This window comes from Athene cunicularia, assembly GCF_003259725.1.
Source record: "Athene cunicularia isolate RWA chromosome 2 unlocalized genomic scaffold, athCun1 chr2_part1, whole genome shotgun sequence".
Classification (NCBI taxonomy): domain Eukaryota; kingdom Metazoa; phylum Chordata; class Aves; order Strigiformes; family Strigidae; genus Athene; species Athene cunicularia.
Window position 1 is genome coordinate 38,280,648 of NW_020799095.1, and position 20,732 is coordinate 38,301,379.

A 20,732-nucleotide genomic window follows, 5' to 3' on the forward strand; every position below is an offset into this window, starting at 1 on the left:
AAGAGAGGATTGAGACTCTGTGAGAGAACCAGCTCTGCAGACAGTGCAGGTCAGTGCAGAAGGAGGGGGAGCAGGTGCTCCAGGTGCTGGAGCAGAGATTCCCCTGCAGCCCGTGGTGCAGCCCATGGTGAGGCAGGCTGGGCCCTGCAGCACATGGAGGTTAAGGGGGGAGCAGAGATCCACCTGCAGCCCGGGGAGGACCCCACACTGGAGCAGGTGGATGTACCTGAAGGAGATTGTGACCCCATAGGAAGCCCAGGCTGGATCAGGCTCCTGGCAGGACCTGTGGACCCATGGAGAGGAGCCCACGCTGGAGCAGGTTTGCTGGCAGGACCTGTGACCCCCTACACTGGAGCAGTCTGTTCCTGAAGGACTGAACCTATGGAAAGGACCCACGCTGGAGCAGCTCATGAAGAACTGCAGCCTGTGGGAAGGACCCATGTTGAAGTTCATGGAGAACTGTCTCCTGTGGGAGGGAGCCCACACTGGAGCACAGAAAGAAGGTGAGGAGGAAGGAGAGGCAGAGACAACATGTGATGAACTGACCACAGCCCCCATTCCCTATTCTCCTGTGCTGCTCAGGGGGAGAAGGTAGGGAATTCAGAAGTAAAGATGAGCCCAGGAAGAAAAGAGGTGGAGGGAAGGTGTACTAAGATTTGGTTTTATTTCTCATTACCGTACTTTGATTTCATTGGCAATAAATTAATTTCCCCAAGTCAAGTCTGTTCTGCCTGTGATGGTAATTTCTGAGTTCTCTCCCTGTTCTTATCTCAACCCATGAGTTTTTTGTTGTATTTTCTTTCCCCTGTCCAGCTGAGGAGTGTGAGTGATAGAGCTGCTTGGTGGACACCTGGTGTCTGGCCAAGGTCAACCCACCACAAGGTTAAAGCCTGAATTAATTTATGTCTTACTGTTCCCCATGTTCATTTGCTAAGTCTTACTTTCTTACTGATCAGGTTGATATTCACATGTGAAAAGGAAGCAGGAGTCCAATATAGTCAACAATAGTCCACATACAGATTTCCGAAATCTGCACTATCACAATTTGATTAAAATTTAGTACAATGTATTTTATTATCAAGATAGTAATCATGTTAAGAGGTAAATTGACACAGGTGACAGAGCTGGGGTTGACAAAACCCTTTAAAAACTTCATCTTGTAAATCCTCATGTATACATAGCAAGCGCAGGCAGCTTGTATTGCTCAGGAAATTTGGATCAATTCCTCTAGGCTATCATGAGACAACCTCTTTCTTCTGCAGCATTCAAGACAGCTGAAAAACTGACATTTGAATTTGAAAGTCTTCATCCACTTTCAGGCTGATATAAAATTTATCAGTACTATTACACAGAGATGAAAAAAATATTAGATCTCATAATATCCATATTTTACTTTGGAGACCTCGCAATTTTAATGATGCTTCAAACGTTCATAGAGCTCTAACTCCTTGCAACATGTGAAGACGATAGGTATAAGGCTTTTTTTAAGTCACATCTCAGCTTTTTATGGAATTTATCCTTTTCTTATTTTAAGGATTTTTGTTGAATACTGTACTCTTTGAGTACAGGTTTTGTCTGCTAAAAATTCTAAAGTAATATCAGAACATGACTGCACATTCAGGACAATATTTCATTATTAATAAACTTAATGCCCATAGCCTGATTACAGCATCATTACAGATGCCTGGTTCACACACTCCACATTAACCCCCACCATGGAAAAAACAGAAGTTGAAATATTCACATTACAAATGCGCACAGGATATAAATTTGGGGCGGTGGCATTTTCTGCTGCTTTACCAAAGCCAGCAGAACGCCACAAATCCACACCGAGCCCAGATATTAGCAAAAGAAAATTCTAATTACTTGCTTCTATGGAAAGAAGGGGCCTCAGGTGGACTACATTTTGCTATGCTGCTCTGTACAGCTTTGCATGAGGCAGCTTTTGGGTATCATTTTCCTTTTACCTTTTCTCTGCTTCATTTTACTATTCATGCACTACAGTTGCCCTTAGTTGTATAATACAGCTTCAAAAACTCCCATGCTTACTATATACAAATTAAAGTTTACAAGACTGGGAAATAAAGGGACACATTCGACCAAGGACAAAAATAAATACGAATTCTGTGACTGGATTTTTTTTTTCTTTTTATATACATAACTGATTCGGTTATCTCTACTCCATGCATTTCAGTTCTCCTGTTGGCAGAAATGCATATAAAATCTTACTATCTTCCTGCTGCTAAAATGTTTTCAGTTCTTAGGATATAAAACTGCATTATAATAATGAGGGAACTGTGCAAATATATTGTAGGCTACTCTGATATCTCTGATTTATACTAATAATATGGGAGAAACTGGACACACATAAAGGCAGAACCAGAACACAAGTAGAAAACAGAAGGAATTTCAATCTGTTTGAAAACATGAGGGTCATCCTACATAAAGCTAGGAGCTTTACTTTGCAAGGTCTAGATTATTTGAGCTGTGTTCAACTTAATCTCTTACAGATTTTAAAAAGAGAAAGGGTAGAAAATGCCTTCCTCCCTTTATAGCTGTCATCTCTGACAACAATCAAATTATACCGAACTATAATAACATTTAAAAATTACCCACTAATTTGTGTAATTCAAATTCTTAGGCTTCTTTGATAAATCAGCAGCTCTCTCGACAAGTTAGAGCTCCCCTTTTTTCTGGAATGTGATGCTGAACATGCCTTCTAAGGTCATATTACACTCAAGAGCTCAGCCAGCTCTGAGATGAAGGCAAAGTACTTTTAGGTGAATGAAAAGGGCAGTTACAATAGTAAAAGAACTATGTTGTACAAACAGAAAAGAGTCAGATTTGATGCTTCAGTTGCCGTCTGGGAGGAAAAAAAATCTAGCAACATAAAGGCAGAGGGAGGAGAGGGAAGACCTCCATGTAATTTAATTAAGTATATATTCAAAATGAACATCATCTTATTTGGACTCAGCCTGATCATAAAGTGATAGGATGGTAAAAAAATTATTAAATCTTACTAAAGGTGGCTAGACTTTCTGTTCTCTCCCAGTGAAGAAGCATTTGATTTCTCACTGATGCTAGGATTATCTTCTCAATTGTGGAAAGAGTGTATCTAAGGCTCAAGTGAAGGTCTAAATTCTCAGCAACAAAATGTGCTGCTGGGTAGAAACACAAGACAAAAAACACGCATCACCTCTGCACTGCTTCCAGTACTTTCATGCCCCTCTCAAAAGGACATTAGTTCAGAGACCCAATAAGGAACATCTGAAGGACCTACACTGTCAACTTCTTAAGATACTTCTCTTACAGTTATCTTCCCTTTCAGGACTGAATGCAGAGCTAGAAGTAAATCATGTCCTTCTTTCTTCTCTAATTTAAGAAAATGCAGATGAGTTCACAGGTACTTCAGTGCAGATCTCCATAAACTAAAAAAAACAAAAAACAAAACCCCACCAAAAAAACAACAACAAAAAAACCCCACACCAAACCAAACCACTTCTAAAACAATGGAAAATGTTTGATAACCAGTTAATTGGGCACCACCTGTGTTAGTACTTATGTAAAAGAAGCAGGGAACATTTCAGAACAACCTAAATATGGAAAATCCATGTGGGTGAACAGTCCTCAGATGGAATGAAGGATTGTTAAAGAAAAGTGCAGATTCTTCTGAAAGACAAGGAACACACTCTCCCCTTCCTAAAACAATAAGGGAGGTTGGTTACACATATAAACAGCTTGTATCACAAAAATTACAAAAAGTATCTCCACTTAATGAAAGTATTAGATTATCAAATGATCCAGAATAACAAGAGGGATAACATTACAACAAAACTAAGCAGAAGAGCCAAATGTTCTCTGACAATAATCAAAGCACTCTCCTTCCAAGAATTTCAAGTTCTGACTTTTTCACAGTAGACTGTTTCTTGAGATCCACATACAGATGGGTGATTGCTGAAATAATTGCCCTACTGTTTTATGTTAGAAAGCAGTTTTTATTATAGACTGGACCTCATACAAGTGCAAACAGCAAATATATTCTCCTTATTGTAAGTGGCTTCATTAAACTCACCAAGACCATTTAAAATTAAGTCCTGAAAAGTTATTTTACTGCTCTGAGTTTAAGCTCTGTATTTTCAGAATTTGTGTATGTGTAGTCAGGGTAACTGTACGTGCAAATGACTGCCTAGAAAGCTGACTACTCAGCTCTCTAAAAAATAATTTCTGCAGCCACATGCACAAGCAAGACAAATTGCATGCCCATTTTTATGTATTTGAGTGATTTGGAACAACATTATTTTCTCCAAGCAAAGCTCAGACATGTCAAGATGATCTCTGATCAATCTAATAGAAACATGCTTCCCTTTTTGCTACAGCCTGCTAAAAATAGTGAGCAGAAGTGTTTTTAAAAAAATGGGAAGATGAAATATGAGGCAGTTTATATTGCTTCTGTGGCTAATAATGCCCAAAATTATTTGCTTTGCTTTCGAATCTCATTTCTCAAGGTCACCTAAGTAATTTAGGAATCTGCATGCTTCATTTCAAAAGTGACAAACAATCCTACTGCATCTGAACAGGTATTCTAAAATCAGTCTAAGAGAACATACCACTTCAAAAGAAATTTTAAATAAAAATTTAGAATGTCAGTTCAAAGTCTGGCTCAAGAAACTGTGTGGGAAAACAGGAGAGTATGATGAAAAATGCATGTAAATCTGTACATTTCAGATACATGATGCAGGATATCTTACAGACAAGTTCAGGGTCCTGTCTTGTACACTCTGCTACATAAACCCAGGTAAAACAAGCAATCACATATATGTGCTTTATTCCATAGCAAATATGATGCCATTTTAAATCAGCATATTCCCAAACTATCCATGGCATTTAATTTGTGTTTCTAATGACTTTTTGCAGAAAGGAACTTGGGTGCAGCAGGGCTGAGTGTCACTGTGTCATGACACTGAATGCCCAGTCACCTGGTGGGACTTGCAGGGTTTAAGCTCAGCTCTGTATTTAAGACAGAGCATTACTAACCACAGAAGGGCAAGCAAGTCAAACAGGAATAAAAGAAACTGTGAAGAGCAACAAGTCTTGTAATCCTCCTCGCATATACAATTTAACCATTTTTGTCTGTTGCACTGCACAAGGTGTCTCCTTCCTCTCAGGACTCACCATCTACCAAGATATGGCTGATATGTGATTTCTGCAATGGACTTGGTGATTCATACAGCTTTCCTCACTGATTTCTTTCTCTTGAAGCTATACTATTTTGCAAGAGAGAAATTTTATTTGGGCGAAAAAGGAAGAGATGATCACAACTCCCAAGGCCAGTAGTTAAGTCATTCTCCGGAAGAAGGAAACTGTGGACTGAAGTCCCGATGCACTGAATAGTTCAGTGGAACTATTAATATTTGGTGGAACTAGGACCAACTTAAAAAAAAAAAAAAAAAAAAAAAAAAGGCGCTCAGTTTTGACATTTTACCTCAAGAATTATATATTTCATTTAGCTAGAAAAATATGTAGTTATAGATGGACATGACCCAATCCAAATAAGCATTATACTTAGGGGCAATCAAATAAAATAAAGCTAATTTAAAGGCTGACTACTTCAGGCTTGTCCTAGTACAATGGTGTCAAAACCAGTATATATGAAATTTGAGTAATACAATGTCCAGTTGAAAAGCAGTCTTCTGAATGCTTTAGTGAGTATCAGGGTAAATTCTGTGAATTATTGTGTAGTCGAAGACTAAGCCTTAGAATAATTTGTTGTATAATTGGTTATTTATTATTTTTAAGTGCTGGACTAAATTTCTCTCAACTGCATTGGCTCAAACCCTTGCAGTCAAATTAAAAACACTCCGAAACTGTCCTGGTGTACATGAAGTCCAAACTTGTCCAAACACACTGGGTATTATATCAGTGGTCTTATATTAGCTGTAAAGAACTATTTTATACTTACTGTGTATCAGCTTACAGCAAAATATATATGAACATAGGCTCACTGTCATATATTGCACTATCTTAATTTGCGTGAGCTACTAAGCTAGACTGTTATACAGCCTTAATGGCATTAGAATATCAGCAATGCCCCCTACATCTATATGCTAAAAGTTCAGGCCTTGACCTTTAAGGAAAGATAAACAGATATCCATTTTCATTTAGAAAAGCCAACAAACATTCTGCATTGACTGAAACATATGACTGACCTTCTCTTCTGACTTTATTAAACAGCTAAATCCTATGAAAGTTCAGGTTATTTTAAAATGCCAAAACAGCAATAAATATTAAGAAATCATAATTACAGAAGCACATACTGTTGGGTTATCCTATCATGTCATTTTATATAGTAAAACTCATGCTATATATAGAAACACAGCTGTAATAAAGAAAGCCTGTCTGTATTGAAAGAGTCAATTCTCATATACTACATCATTAACCAGAATGTACAGGTTAAATCGAAAGTGAATTTCCAGATGAAGCCTTACATGCTTGTATGCCTTAATGTACCCCACAAGGAGTTTTTAATCTAATGATGGTAATGGGTGAAATAACTGCTGTCTGCTAGCTACAAAGAAAGCACATTTGTTAAATATCTATAAAGCCTGTATTATTACAGAATCCTTCATTAGAAATAATCAAAGACAATCAACATGCCTATTGCACTCATATTTATAACAAACTACTTGGGGGCATCCTTAAGTGCTTTGCTTCGTTTGTTGCTCCACATGTACGTTCTCAGAGTGATGAAATGAAAGCCAAAATGGGAAGACATGCCTCTTTCTACAGTGGATATTAATAAATGAACGACATCAATGATAAAAAGGTATCCTTCCTCATGCACTTTTTTTTAATATCACCATGCCTAAAATACAACACACTAGTTTTTGTTTGTCTGTGTATAATCTGAGCTAGGTGCTATTTCTTCATAAGTTTATTGTCACATAAGCAAACTGTCAGAAATAAATATCTCCTTTGACCCTCTGAAATCTATTCTAGATATGGATTTCAAAGCTTTTACTAGTGAAAAAGCCATCAGATTTCTCCGGTGAGGACTAGATGTTAAAGAATCTTACAGATCACTTTCCAGCAACAGGTAACATGCATCTCCTTCACTCTAAAACCATCGAATATGTTAGTGCCAGCAAGGCTAAATTATACTGTGGAAGTGGGGAGAATACTTATGAAACAGTATCCAGTGAAGATGACCGAAATGTAAACTCACATCACAGTAAAAGAATCCAAAACACATCAAAATTATATTCTTCAATCTTATGAGCAGCCATAATGCCACATTTGTTCCATGCAAAAATACTGGGTTCCCATATTCATTTCTTGGTGCCTTTAAATTATATGAAATGTATATTTCCCCTCCTGACTAGGAATTCTTTTATGTAATGACCGAGTGATATTTCTACAAGCTTCCACAGACACAAAAAAAACAGGTAAAAATCACTGCAGTGACTGAAAACATATTTATATGCACGGTGACTCCTTACTCAGCCAATAACAATAAGTTTTTCCAAGCAGGCTGATCTGAGCTGATGGCCTAAAGAATTTCTTGAAGGAGCATCAACAACAGAAGCAAACTGTCAACTCAACCTTATGTCATCCAAGTTTGTAGAGCTTAAAATTCAGCAACCAGAAAGAAGCAATCTGGTGGTTCATGTGAAGTTCATAGAAAGGAAAGCAAAATGATAATGTGACAAGTAGCCTGGTACCTGTGAAACTGTAAAATCTCTACCATCCAAGGTAGTCTTCGATCCCTTTTGATAAAAAGACTCATTATAAGAATTATTAACACTAAGCACATACCATATCCTAAGGGGAATGTACTGTGAGTTCACAGAGAATACTGTCACATGGGTAAACTTTTTGCTGTGTAATGTAAACCCTATTCTTGCTGCTAGAGATCAAATTATATCTAACCTTAAACATGCTAATTTTAATACCATAAAGCTTACAGCATGTATAATCCTTTTAAAAAATCATTTCCCAAGAGCTAAAAAATACTTGCATCTAAATGTCATTTTATTATGCTTCAAACTATCTTAAAAGCATCTAGATGGTAACTACACAAAAATACCAGATTTTCTCACTTAAGAACATTTAACACGTAATAAAAATTCCACGGATATAGCAATGCATCTACATGCGCACATATAACACAGATGTTGAGATAAGCACGCGCCCCTTTCTCCTCTGCCCTTAAATAGTCTCTCACCCCATTCAAATTACATTAGCATAAGGACCACGATAGGAAATACCACATTACATCTCAACCATTTAAACAAAGATTTTCGTATCCCAGTGGAATAAAGAAAAGCTTTAGCTGGAAATTAGGAAGTCCGATTTACCAACTGGATCCAACACACTCTTAAAAACCTAACAGCAAAACCACAGTTACTCAATTTGAAAAGTCATGATAACTGTAAAGTACAAAATATGAGCCATTTCAGCTTACTCATTTATAGTAAATAGTTCACCACTCCCTGGGTCTTGGCCAACAGAATTTCTAGCACTTACTGCATTCTATTAGTTGAGAAACAGAAAACAACATTAAAGCACTCTTCAAAACACCCTTTTGCAAACACGCTGCACACACCGAATGCACAGCTGGACTCCTAGGTGTGCTATCAGGGGCAACTCAGCCCCCTGGCTTCAAAAATCAACCCATCACATCCCCCATGCTACTGCAAGCTGTCCTGCCCAATATAATGGCATTTACACATGTACATGCACTACACACACATACCTCATGCTACATGGGGAGCACACTAGCGCCTTACCTTTCCTCAGCTGTATACTGAGCCTCTTGCCTATCTTTTTGGTGTTATACCCACTGTTTGCAGTGGAGGTGAGAACTTTCTGAGGTGACGGTACCAGGCTCGAGGGTGGTTTCCCTGATGAATTCACACTATGAGGTAGCTGCGAGTAGGAGTCTGTCTGATCGGACTGGTTACCCGCTCGAGACATTCTTTGTAATGTGTGAAGTCCAGAATTGTTAATACTTTTTCCATCAGCATACTGGGAATCAGGGCTGAATCGGCTGGAGTAGTACGTGTTCTTCTCGCTTTGGGACAACTGTTCATACTGCTCTTTATTTGCCGCAGGGACTACATGGAACCAAATGAACGGCGTACGCATGGCTTGGCGAAACATATGCTGTGCTCTAGGTTTCAAAACGAACAGAAAATTGGCAAATTAGGACTGGCAGACTATAAGACATTATAAGCATAATTACTAATGTTAATTAAGCAACATGAGCTGACAGACACATTGCATTCAAGCATAAACTATGTAACTTGAATTTGTTCACTAGTTTACTTGGTCTGCTTTTTGCAAAGGTTTATTGCCTTAGGGCAACACAATGGTTAAATATGCTTAACAACTAACGTATCAAATACTGGATTCAGAAAAGCAAAAATTTTAACCACGGTCTTGAAATGCAGACAGTTCTATGGCAGGACTGCAGTGTCCTTTTGTTTTGAACCTTGCTAATTGCAATAATTGTGATAACAGTAATCACAGTGACAACAGAATTATTAGAATGAAAATTACACTTCGTTCAAAGACTATGTATTTCCATCATCTACTGAGAGTATATGTAATCTTTCAAAAAGTCCAGTTTACACTTTACATTTTGTAAGTTAGCAGTCTTTCGGAATATTAAGAAATAGGAAAAAAAATGCTTAATACTGCACAGATAAACATGGGGCTCTAGGTCACGATCCAAAGCACACTAAACCAACAAGTCTATCCACAGACTTAACAAATTGTGATTCAGAACCAAAGAACAAGCAGAGACAATCTGCTTTCCACCAAATGGTATAGGGTCGTGTTCCAATCCAGATTAGAGTCAAAGAAATAAAAAACACATTCAAAATATATATTAAGTATAGGACAATCAAAATAAATTATATTCCTTTGGCCCTCAACATGTTAGGGTTTTCAGAACAATAGTATCATCTTTGAAATAATTTATTTTCTGCATACCTCTTTCTGCTTTCTCTTTCAATTATCTGTGTGTGAACTACAACCTGATTTCACTTTTAAAAGTCCTTCTGATTCACCATTGTAAGATTCTACCAAGTCCAGGTGTCCGCTGAGCAAATATTTATGATCTTTCAAACTTCTCCAGAAAGTTTCTGCACATAATACCTTTAGTTGTCATACATACAAAGCCATAAATATATTTAAAATGTTAAAAATAAAGTCTCCATGCTGTCCACTTATATTGATGCATTGCAAGTGTAAGAGCACAAGTCATATGAGAATTTCAGGATAAACAATTTACCGATGCAAGAAGAAAAAAATCTATAATGTGCAAAAACAATTAAATGAGAAGTGCCGATGTTCTAAAGACAGCAATTATCCTGAATTTTTTGTAGTTTGGCTAATTAAAAAACACTAATGTCCCTTAGTGTATCTTTTCTTTATTAGAAAGGCAAGCTTAGACAATTTTTTCTTCCTCAAATTACTGCAAGGTGCAGTGTTAAAGACTGAATAATGCAATGTAACGTGTGGTAAGTGCACTTACTGTTCAAATCTCCTGTTCCGAAGGTCTCCATCATTAATCCTGACAATACAATCATTCTCACGAAAAAGGTTTTCTTGTTCAGCTTTTCCACCTTTCTCCAATCGTTTTACCAGCAGTCCCAGGGTTCTGGAACATTAAGATTACAAATGATTACTGTTCAAACAATTTGCAGCATACAAAATCCTACTGATTTAATATTTTATCATAATTACTGTAGAAACTAAATTTTAAACCATCTTTACCTTGAAGTAGGATACTATAGTTTCAAATCCTTTATAAGCATTACCTGAATTATTATCCCTTAACCATGAAACAAAAAGCCTAGGTGAATCAAGCATGTCATTTAACAGTAAGAATGAACAGGCAGTGTGATGACAGCATGTCCATTCTTGCAAAAGGCCTAGATTTCTGAGCAGTAAAAGCTTCAAGAAGCACCATACATCTGACAACTAGCATCTTTCCTGCTAGTTAACTGAAGTTGAACAATTTCAACTTAAAATCTGAATTTCTGAATTAGCAGAGAATACCACAGCCATCACTACTGCTTCTGTGCAAGTGAAATGTGGGGTTATCTCACGTAACAAGCAGCCTATAATGAAGGGATGGATAGAGGATTCAGGAACTTCATGGGAATCAAATATTTTTAAACCTTAACTTTTTTATTAAATAGCAAAGAGGAAACTAAAAACTTAAATGCCATTTTTAGTTCAGCATATTATCTTAAATTAAGTGGTTCAGTAATGACTGAAGACAATTGCCATTTGATAGCCTCTGTGCAATGAGTTGGTCACCTCTGTCTAGTGCTTACCCACAGTGTCATCTTAAGGACATTCTTAGAAAAGGTAAACAAATATCAACCTGAAATTATGAAATGGATCCTGAAGAGTGGATTTCTGAGGTACTGGTAGGATAGTGTGAAAAGTCAATGATGTTTCTATACCTGAACTCTAGGTTTGAAGAAGGATTCAATCTTCAGGATCATTCTTGCATCGACACTGCACTTGATTTTTTTAAAGAAGATCAGCTTTACATTGAAATCCCACAGGATGTATCAGTGGGTCAAATTCACATCATCCAAGTCAACAGCATTACTTTTTCTGAAGTCTTTTCAAGGCATGGCGTGAAAAATACTTGGTTGCATGGCAGGAATTGCAAGACCACATATGTCTTTTAGCACAAAACTTTCAGTGATCATAGCACTTCAGTTCACACATACCTCAGAGTAAATGAGCAGTCAATGATGCTTAAAAGGACTCCTCATGCTCAAAAGTTATATCTGCACTTGAGCACTTCATCAAATGGTTCAGAAAAGCAAAATTAACTTCAACTTATTTCTTCCACTTTAAATTCTTCATTTACCAATTTATCATCAACATATGCAAATAAGACATTTATTTTACAGAACAGTCATACTTTTTCTCCTACAAGGCAGATGAAGGAGTAAAAGAAACGATCCTAGTAGTATTTCCATTTTGGAATCACCTAGAGACATTAAGATATGATGTTGAAAGGATCTATACATGTAAACAGACTGAGGAGAAAAACAACATAAAGCATTTTGACAACACAAATTATCAAATGAAGTTTGAGTCAGACATTAACATTTAAGCAATACTATCCTGTTTCCAATGGATACAAAGTATTTCGCAAGCACTTTTGACCTGTCCAGGGGTCCCATCAGGGGCAAACCTTCTGACCCTCACTGGGTTCCCAATGGATCACTTGGGTGCAGTTGCTGACACTAACTGTGAGTGCGTTTGACTTTAGCTCAGCTGCTGCAATTAGCAGTCTGTCTCTGTAATAACAGTGGTGAGCACAAGGACCAGAAAGATTCCATAAAGCTGAAGTATCATTTCTCTAGAATACGTGCATTTCAGGGAAAAAAAAATATATTGAAAAACACAAACAACACTAGCATGTATCTAGTCCTATCCCTCCCTGTCCCAAGTTGATATTCTTTGGGTTTGGGAAGTTCCACCTTCCTTCCAACAACCCAACAACTCCCATAAAAAAGGAAAATTTTAAAAAAAGAAAAACTAATTTTTCCAAGTTCCCAAAGCAAAAACAATTCTTCCATGCTGTTTTTTCTTCTGGTCATCAAGGTAGTGAAACACCTTGTATTATCTAGATATTTTTAGGTGGTTTTCTGTTTGCCTTTTCCACGATCCTGTAATAGTTTGCATAACAAAAAATTCTAAAAGTCCACAACAGTCACACACTAACTTAATGACCATGTGCTCCATTTATGATACAAAATTTACTGATAATTATGAAGGTGTGTTGTTTATGAAAGTAAAGTAAAAATATTTTTTAAAAATATTGCTTCAATCCCTTTTTCCTTCTGTTCACTAAAATGAGTTTTGAACACATTCTCAGATTTTTTAAACTTATATAAATTTTTTTGATTGTTTGTTATTTGCAGAAAGCATTAAAATAACAGTTATGAATGTTAATGATAAAAAGAAAAACAGACCTGTGTGCCTTCACTACATTATCAGAATGATGGTTTTGACACATATAAACCTGATGGTTAGAAAACAAGTTTGAGACTTTTTCACTTGTGAGTTGTTGAATTTCCCTGGGGAAACAATGCCTTTGAGCCCCAAAGTGAAATTACTGAAGAGGATATCTCTAAATGGGGAAGAGATAAGCAAGCAAATATAAAATTGGGAATGCGACATTTAAGAGAAAACCACCAAATTTTTTGAAGGGGAGAGGAAAGAACTGTGTTTCCCTGTTCTTTCACTTCATGTCCAACAGCACTTGGATGCAGGTGTGCTCCTCTGTAATGTAATTCTAAATTAGAATTCGGATGAGTGCAATGCTTGCACAAGAGCATACAGAGTAACTGCAACAGGTGTTCTGTTTATATGGTTAAATATAAAAAAAATCAATATGCTAAATATCAGAACATATTCTACACAAAGTACAACCTCCAAATTACTACTATGATAATACAATGCACAAAATAGTATGATTATTTCATCCCAATGTGTCCATGTACTTAGGATTACAAAGTCTATCAGTTGTCTATCAGCGGTTTTTGCATAGCATTTTTCTTGAAATGCTGCTTTCTACTGTTTTGCATTCTGAAGTTATATTAAATTATTAACGCAAGACACATCTTTATGCATAATTTCTTAAATTTACTTCACCTAAACTCTCAAATCTGGTAAAAATATTACTAATCCTAACAAACAGTAAAATAATGCAACACATAAACTACCAATAAAAATTGCAAATAATCTCATTAAACAAAGGCTACAAGTTCTACTAATGAAAGATTGCTCATCTCAGGCACAACATATGGTGCTCATGAGGATTTTGTAAATGTTAGAGCTAGGTTAACCAATGCATACAAAGCTAAAGTTACTGAGAACAGATTCAAGGTTGGATGAACAGTCTGAATCAAATTTGAACACAGGATCCTCACAGTGCATTATATACATACAAAAAAAATAAAATTAAAAACACGTGGGGCAAAAGGTCCCTCTGGACACAGTTCCAGAAACAATTTCATGAATATGGTTCTGCATAGCAGAGTAAACTCTCCTAGAACTTGCAGAAAATCTATGTTCCTGAAAAATTTATTAACAAAAGCCTATCAATTTTCTAGAGTATTTCTTTAGCATATTATGGTTAGATGTAAGAACATGACTCTTAAAAAAAGGCATTATGGGAATCCGTGTTTGTTGTTGCAGTAACTGGAGATAAACAGAGTAGACCTGATATTGCAAATATGCAATAACCTAAAAACTAATTGGATTTTTTTTTTCCCTGCCATATGTCACCACCATTAATCCTGATAAGTGGAGATATAGCTCTACTACAGTTTCAAAATTATGTTTCCTACATTAGGAAAGCATACATTTTGAAAGCCTATAAACTATAGTATAAAATACAAAAGTCAGTATATATATTTGTTTAAACACAATCATGTAGCATATAAATATACGGGTCCATCTGAATTTGTTTAATCCTGTCCAGTTCAAGTCAACTAGTTTTCTAACGTAAATTCTTCCATTATAACAGTTTTAAACTACAACTTCCTCAAGAATGAGATTAAATATTGTGTCAACCTCTGCAAAACACTCTGCAGGTATACAACCCTATCGAAACAATAATTATAAATGGAAATTTGGTACCTGCACTGTTTTAGACTGTTAGATGACATGAGGACGGAAGGGAAACAGTATCAAAGCACAGAGCTCAATCTTTTTATTTGTTTTAAAAACCTAATTGGGAATGTAAACAGCTTAGATTATATTAGCATTTGTACCACTGTATTTCCACAAGGTTCATTACTCTAATTATACAATTAAAATAAACTCAGCTACATGTGTTAACATTTCAGTTCTCAGTATAAATTACAACCAATGATAAAACTAGAAATAAGCAGCAAATGTTTTATTGACATCTAAATTGCCTGAGTTAGTCTGGGGGTAGTTCTTTGAAATAGCAAACTCCCCACATGCCATCCAGCTGCATGGAAATGATGATAATTCGTCTTAATAAAAACTGACAGTGTAAATACTATGAGAGTAATAAAAATATTACATTCAGCATCTAGAATATGATTCAGCCATCACCACCTATTGTATGTACACACTGAAGTTATTTACCTATTACCTGCAAGCTAACTGTAATACAATCAGACAGAACAGAATAAAAACAAATTTAGATGTTTATGTAAAGTTACTAACACGAAAAGGCAAAAACTATATTAGGGGTCAAAAACAAGGACCGATTGAAAAGATCATGTGTAGCAGTTTCACGCATTGAAAGATCTCAGCAGTTCTACAGGAACATAAACACAGTATAAATTTCCTTCCTGAGATCAAGAGGTCAGAGGAGGCAAATCAGCTTGTTTGTTCACGTTAAATTATCGTAGCTGATCAATGCTAAATTGGGCATAAACTCCCTTGAACAAGATTGACACCATGGCACTACTGTGGAGGTATTAAAATGACTTTATCAGCTTTCACACCTGACGCCTAGAACCAGTTTCTAATCTTTGGTAACTGCTCCTCAGCTTTTTACCTTGAGTAATACTTCAAATTAAGTTCATATAACTTTTTTAAATGCTGAGATCAGACAAAGAAAGCCTTGAATTCAGCTAAAAGAGTGAAGGAATGGTACATTCACACCACAGGGAATCTTCTCCCAATGCATGTGTTTTTTAAATCCATGGCTACCTTTGAGACTTAAAAGGTTGGAAATGCAGGAGAGGAATAAATGTAGATGCAGATTAACACGTACCTCCTAGGTGATCAAACAGAATGCGATCATTAGAGGGGCACCTTGAAGGTGGTATTAAGGACTCAGTATAGACAATGGCCATTAGATATTACTTTATAGTTTTCTTAGTATTTTGAGTAAAAACCAAACTTTTACAGTGAAACATGAAGTGATTTATAAACTCTAGAAAATGAAGGACACTTTCACTCAGAACAAATAATGAAAGAAATATGGAAGAGAAAAACATATAAATAATTTTCCAGTACAGGGATTGTGTATACATCAATACCTACTTTCATCTGAGGTTTTCCACCTTTTTAATAAAATCTGTTAAATTTGTCATTTAAACCAACAAAAAGCAAGGTTTTTTTTCCATTCTCTTAAACTTCCTTAGTATTTCCAAGACATTTAGGATATATAACATAAAAACACAGATTAAACACTTTTAGCTGCCAAGTTTTAGCTGTATGGTTTATCATAGATTTTGTGGCATACTTCAATAGAAAGAACACCTGGCAGAGCCCTATATACTCACTGCTCTGCATCAAAGTAACATGTCTGATACTTATTAATGGATGTTCTTTATAGGGTTTTCAGATGAATGTCCAAATCATTTTCTGTTCTGTTTTACTAAGTAGACTTCACAGTATTCCTGGGACTATGGGACTATAACTTCTATACCATTATTCACAGATATTTCTGATGTTATCTCATATATTCCTTGTGTCAGTTGAATCTCCTTCCAAAGACAGACATGGCAGGATTTCAGAAGAGCAACTAGGTTGTAGAGCTTGAGAAGATTTCAAAGACTCTTAAAAGTAGAAGAGGCCATATAACAGCAAATTATACTATAATTACTCTTAAGCTTGCAGAGGAGAACTTGATGCAAACCCCTTTATGCATCAACATAACATCCCCCATCAGCGAGGATCACTCAAACGCTGTTCTTAAGGGACTGTTCTCCTCTCTGAGCACTCAATAAGGAAGGATTGGTGCTAAAAGGAATTTTGCACAGATTTAAAATTTTTTTTCCTTTTATGCTTTCCTCTCATTCATTTCCTGTTTGCTCTACCCTAACCTAAACACTTTCCTGTTCACCTTCTATTCTGTCCTTTCTGCTTTCATTTTCATGGCTCCTATTTTGCTTGGCACTGCACCTATGCCACTGCAAAAATAAGCGAGCAGGTTTTACAAATGAAACATCTTATAGTGAAAAACTTCACAACCATAAGGTCATGAATATCTATTTCCCCCCTCCCTTTTGATACGGTGAACAAACTGTTATCCAAAACTTAAGATCAAAAAGGTCAATAAAGGATTGATAAACTTCTAGAGGTAAAAACAGAAGGATAATAAGAAAACATCCACAGAAGAAAGTTTGACCATGTCTGTACAAATCAATAGTACTTCTCCCACAGAATTAGGAAGATACATTTTTTTTCATTTAAAAAAAAAAGTCTCAGTTTTACTAGGAACAGAAAAAATTAGTACCATCTACACAGATGAGATAGTGATCTTTACAGACCTTGTTCAAGTTCAAAAGCCAATACTGAATATAGTTTCTTACTCAAAACCCAAACCCTCAAAAGACCATGAAAAAGACAAATATTTCCTCCATATAAACAAAATACATAGTTATGGTATATAATTTTTAGAGGTTGAGGGTGTTTGCTTTGGGGGAGGGGGTGTTTTCTGGTGGGAGAAGGCCCCTGCATATTGCATAGGGGAAAAAAGGGAGAATTGCATTAGCATGTTACACTTTTTCAGTTTTTAAAAATTACCAATTTAATATCCATTGCCTATTGAGTAACATTTTCAAAAGCAAAAGAAATGAACTGAAAGAAAAATAATTGTAAACACACCATAACTGGAATTTAACACAAAGCAAATATAAAGCAATGGTGGGCCAATGGACTAAGCTATATGATACATCAGATCTCTTTTTGGACATCCCTCAAAGTCTTCACTAAGTCCTGTGTTTGATTTTGTATATTTAGGTTTCTACTGAGCAGATCCCCTGCTCCAGTAAGTTAGTTCACTGTAACACAGAGCATTATGTTTTGCAGCCAGAGGAGGAACAAAGAGCAGCCATGTGCTAGAGTGAGAAACAAGTAGGCAGAAGAGGAAGGATCCCTGCCAAGCATCTGCTCTCCCTCTGAATCCAGCAAAAAGAGAACCAAGTGTATTTTATCTGCTCAGAAGAGCTGGGGAACCAGGAGAAAAAACAAGAAAACAAAAGCCAAACAAACCAAAAAGAAATCAAAACCCCCAACTAAGTGCTCCAAAACTGAAGTTGGGTGTATTCCTTTCCCTGCCCATGCTGCAGGCAGCTGGAGAAAATGTCTTTGTTCTCGCTGGAAATGTAGAGGTGTGAGTACAGCTGACAGCAAAGCAGCAGTACAACACAAGTGCTTATAATCAGTACCAATCAATGAACTTTTCTTTCAATACAATGCAGACAGCATGGGAGAAATATTTTCAAAATATCCAAGCTCCTCTCCAACTCTGCTCCTCCAAACTTTCAAGACATTGATCCAAGTATTTTCCCTCTCCAGCAGATTATTTGGGGGTGGGGGGTTGTTTTTGAAAAAAGCATTGCACAAACCATACATTTTTCAATAGGGGAGTCGTAGACTTATGGAGAAAAGGTAGATACATTTTAATATAAAACTTACTTCCCTTGTAATAAAATTTCAAGTATGTCCTGACTCTAAACATCTTTCTTTAAACTTGGCTCTCCTGTAATAAAAATTTATCATATAATCCCAAACTCAGGACAAAAAAAAAAAAAAGGAGTTAAAAGTCCTTTGTAGCTCTTGACATAGCTAGCATCGTTAAAAACAAAAAAGGAAGATATTTTATTTTGTGTGTTTAGAGGTTTTTTATTTTACGTGATCTCATTATGTATAAACAGTTTAAGCTTTGCCTCAGACTTGACAACCACATTAACATACTGGAAGTGAATTCTACTTGAGTTAAAATTCTTATTTAAAATGTCAAAATACACATTTCTAACATCAATTTTATTAAACAAAAACTTAACAGGTAGTCAACATTCTTAAATCAGTCTTTTTATTGGCCTTCACACTGTCTAAATCCCAGATAACTGTGTGAACATTTCAACCACTTCCAACTTTATGGGATTTACTTCTGAGCTTCTGTTTGAAGAACCATTCACTCATGCCCTTTCCATCCCCACACTGAATTTACTAAATTTAAGATTATGAAGAGAAGAATGTAACACTTTACAGAAGTTTAGAAAAAAGTAAGCTTTAAATTAAAAAAAAAAAAAAAAGGGGGGGGGAGGTTTTGGCATTTTTTGACATAGCAATGTCAGTATGGCTATGAAAGTACTGGGTTTAAAGTAACAACTGCAAATAAGGCTTTTATACTGTGTTTAAAATCCTGTGAATGTATAGAAGAAAAAAATAAATGTATTATCTCTGAAAAGAGGATATTAATATTTGAGACATATATCTATGTACAGCAAGTTAGTTTTCCTCTTACTTACTAAACTGAAATTGCTTCTGGGTCAGCAGACATGTGAAAGCATAACCCCTTCATGTGTAATCAAAGATTAGTTTTTAAAATACTTATTTGTTCCACTTTTCCTTAAAGAGGAAAAACACAGTGTATACTTAGAATATGCATCATGAAATAAAATCTGCATATATTCCTGAAGAACTATCACTTTTCAACATACTTAGAAGCTTCAAATCCTCCACTAATGATTACAAAAGTTAAGCTGTTTTTCTAAGACAACATTAATGACCAAAAATGCTAAAAATATTCTTTAACGAAGTATTTTACTAATCTTTACTAATATAGTGTTTACTAATATAATCCCCCACATGTATTTTTTAATGTAAAGGACTGACTTTACACTTTTTTTTTTGTTATCAATCCAACTTCAGGAGTTCCAGCCTGTCATATAATAAAACAGGTTCACCTTCCCCAAAACCGTAATGTTTCAACTTCTACTTCACTTTAACCGCAACACATGGGACAACACCAAGTATCAAAAGCATGACAATTGCTTCCTCTTCCATTCCTATCAAGTGCAGGCATAAGATGCCTCTGGTTTAGACTCCTGCTGTTATTTGGGAACTTGTGGCTCTAAACAGTCAGCAAGAAAATGTTGCATAAATATCTACCTGAATTAAAGCAGCAGATTATATTTTTTAAGAGTTCAGAAGGAAACACCTTTATACTTCAATTTCCTATGAGATTACAACAGAACCTCTATTAAAACCCCACAGTTATAACTCCTTTTAAGCAGAGCTTTTCCAAGTATAGAATTAATAAACTTGCACTTCCTTTCTTAATCAGTGAGACTGCCTTTTGAAAAACATACAATATTCTACAGAAGGCAAAGGCACACAATACAAAAATTAACACAACTAAAACAAAACACAGCAAATTACAATTTAATTAAAATCCTACACAATACATTACCTTCCACCTCGGGCACTGAAAGGCACTACATGGATTCCCAAAGGCCCGCCGTCATTGGAGACTTCTACGAGCTTTACCATATCACTGTGAGACAATGACGAATGAGGGAATATGAACATGTACCGTGAAGGAACCAAAAAACCCCACACAAACATACAGACCAAACATACAAAACCATTCCAGAAATCAAATCATGGTGATGAAAGCATTATTGCATGATACGTACCTGAAGATTAATCTGATGGCATGAAAGGAGATCAATCATCAAAAATAGTTCAATTAAGAAAACAAACAAAAATCAAAGAAATATTTTGTAAATTTAGTTTGCTACATAAAAATAGGTATCATCATCATTGCATGCAATTCTTCCTTGTTCCAAAGCTTACTGAATTTAAAGTTAGAAGTTAACTGTTTGGACCACTGAGCAGAAATACCTTAAATACGACATACAATTTTTCTTCAGAAGCCTAAAAGCTCATTATAGCACTAGCATGCTTTTTTT

At 36.0% G+C, this 20,732-nt stretch overlaps 1 protein-coding gene across 1 annotated transcript in view; it reads right to left on the reverse strand.

Annotated features, from left to right (window-relative positions):
* Nucleotides 1–20,732, reverse strand: part of PARD3 (par-3 family cell polarity regulator) — a 411,749-nt gene that overhangs the window by 200,701 nt on the left and 190,316 nt on the right. Inside the window, exons 7-10 of the mRNA XM_026843423.1 lie at nt 20,457–20,468; nt 20,231–20,314; nt 10,538–10,663; nt 8,787–9,169 (exon numbers count right to left, since the gene is read on the reverse strand). Of these exons, the coding sequence (XP_026699224.1) occupies nt 8,787–9,169; nt 10,538–10,663; nt 20,231–20,314; nt 20,457–20,468 (605 nt within the window). The remainder of the gene's footprint in view (nt 1–8,786; nt 9,170–10,537; nt 10,664–20,230; nt 20,315–20,456; nt 20,469–20,732) is intronic.